The sequence below is a fragment of the Pungitius pungitius genome, chromosome 20 (assembly GCF_949316345.1).
Source record: "Pungitius pungitius chromosome 20, fPunPun2.1, whole genome shotgun sequence".
In the NCBI taxonomy this organism is placed as follows: Eukaryota; Metazoa; Chordata; class Actinopteri; order Perciformes; family Gasterosteidae; genus Pungitius; species Pungitius pungitius.
In genome coordinates this window covers 15084163-15085755 of record NC_084919.1, presented here as the reverse complement: position 1 = coordinate 15085755, position 1593 = coordinate 15084163, and the positions used below count along the sequence as shown (strand labels likewise).

Genomic DNA, 1593 nt, shown 5'->3' with positions numbered 1-1593 from the left:
TGAATGTTTCTCAATGTTCTCATTCAAAATCCGTTGTGGTGCTATCAAGTCTCACATGCATGCATTTTGGTTAAATACATAACATTCAATAAAATCACAGCTGTCCATTGGTATTGTTCTGTAATTTTGAAGATGTAATGAATAGAAGTTTTACAATATTCTCATTACTTTATTGATGACATAGTCCCAAATACACTAAATGCATTTTATTAATTGTTTGTTTATGTTCATGAACGTCAGTTAATCTGATATTAGTAATATATTTATATTTCAACTTTTACAAAACTAAAATTGCATTAAAATATGCAAAAAAATCAAATCACAGGAGTTTGGAATTTGCTAAATTACCCTGAAATACTTTTCCAGAAATTATCATTTTGAAAGCTGATCTGAACCAGCTGTAAAAGAAAGCATAAATAAATGGATTGAGCATCGAATTGGAAAGTGTAAGCCAGTTAAGAGTTTCAATCACAGCAATTGGTGTCACATTGTACGTTAGAGGTTGAAGAATGATACAAAGAAAATATGGAGCCCAACATAAGAGAAAAACTCCCAAAACAATAGCCAGAGTTTTGGTGGCCTTTCTCTCCCTCATACTCACATTTGTTCCAGACTTTTTGGTCAGACCGGTTGTGTTCTGAATACTGATTACCTGTCTTTTTGCAACAAGGAAGATTTTTAGGTAGATACTGAGCATTATAATGACAGGAGCATAAAAAGAAAAAATACACGCCAGAGTAGTTGATATAAGAGCATCGATTAAGCAACTTTCTTCACATTTTCCTTGATTAAAACCTGCAACTATAATGCTAATGCCAATTAGAGCAGCCACGGCCCAGCTCATCAGGATCATCGTCCAAGTAACATGATCATTTACTTTACTTTTGTAAAAGAGGGGCTGACATACAGCGTAGTATCTGTCAATAGAAATACAGCACAGGTGCAAAATAGAAGCTGTGCTCAGTGTCACATCAAAGCCTCCTCTTACTTTACAGAACAAACCCTCATGATGCCAACACGAGGTCACAGTGAAAACCATGCTGAAAGGGAAGACCACAACTCCGACAAGCAGATCAGCAACAGCCAGTGACAGAATGAGGAAGTTAGTAGGGACGTGAAGCTGTTTGAAGTAAGAAACGGAGATTATTACAAGAAGGTTTCCACATATTGTGACGGCTGATAATATGCCAAGGAAAACATATAATGAAACACATAATATGGAAGGGTTGCTGGTGAATGAGTACGTTGTATTGTCTGATTTGTAGCAGGGATGTGAGTCACTAACGGCGTAAGACCCGTTGTCAGTCGCTTCTGGTTCCATGCTGCTACATATATTTCTGAAATTCAATTGTACAACATTAACCAACAAGGGGATTCTTTCAAATACTTGGATATTTACTTCAGCAAACAAGCAATTTTTCAATTTCTTACACTTGTATTATCTTTACAGTATCATACCATACCACTCTAGATAGATGACACATCAGTGTGTCTGTGGCCTTCTCTGTGCTACTTTGCAAACCTGGGACTTGATGTTAAAATAATCAAAAGCCACCTAATTACCATAATTAATGTAAAAGGCTCCAGTCCAAT

The 1593-nt window shown here is 36.2% G+C and overlaps 1 protein-coding gene across 1 annotated transcript; it reads right to left on the bottom strand.

Annotated features, from left to right (window-relative positions):
• Positions 1–319: 319 nt before the first annotated feature.
• Positions 320–1321, bottom strand: LOC119195320 (trace amine-associated receptor 1-like). Its single transcript, XM_037450154.2, has one exon. It carries the CDS (start codon positions 1319–1321, stop codon positions 320–322), a length of 1002 nt encoding a protein of 333 aa, XP_037306051.2.
• Between the last annotated feature and the right edge of the window lie 272 nt (positions 1322–1593).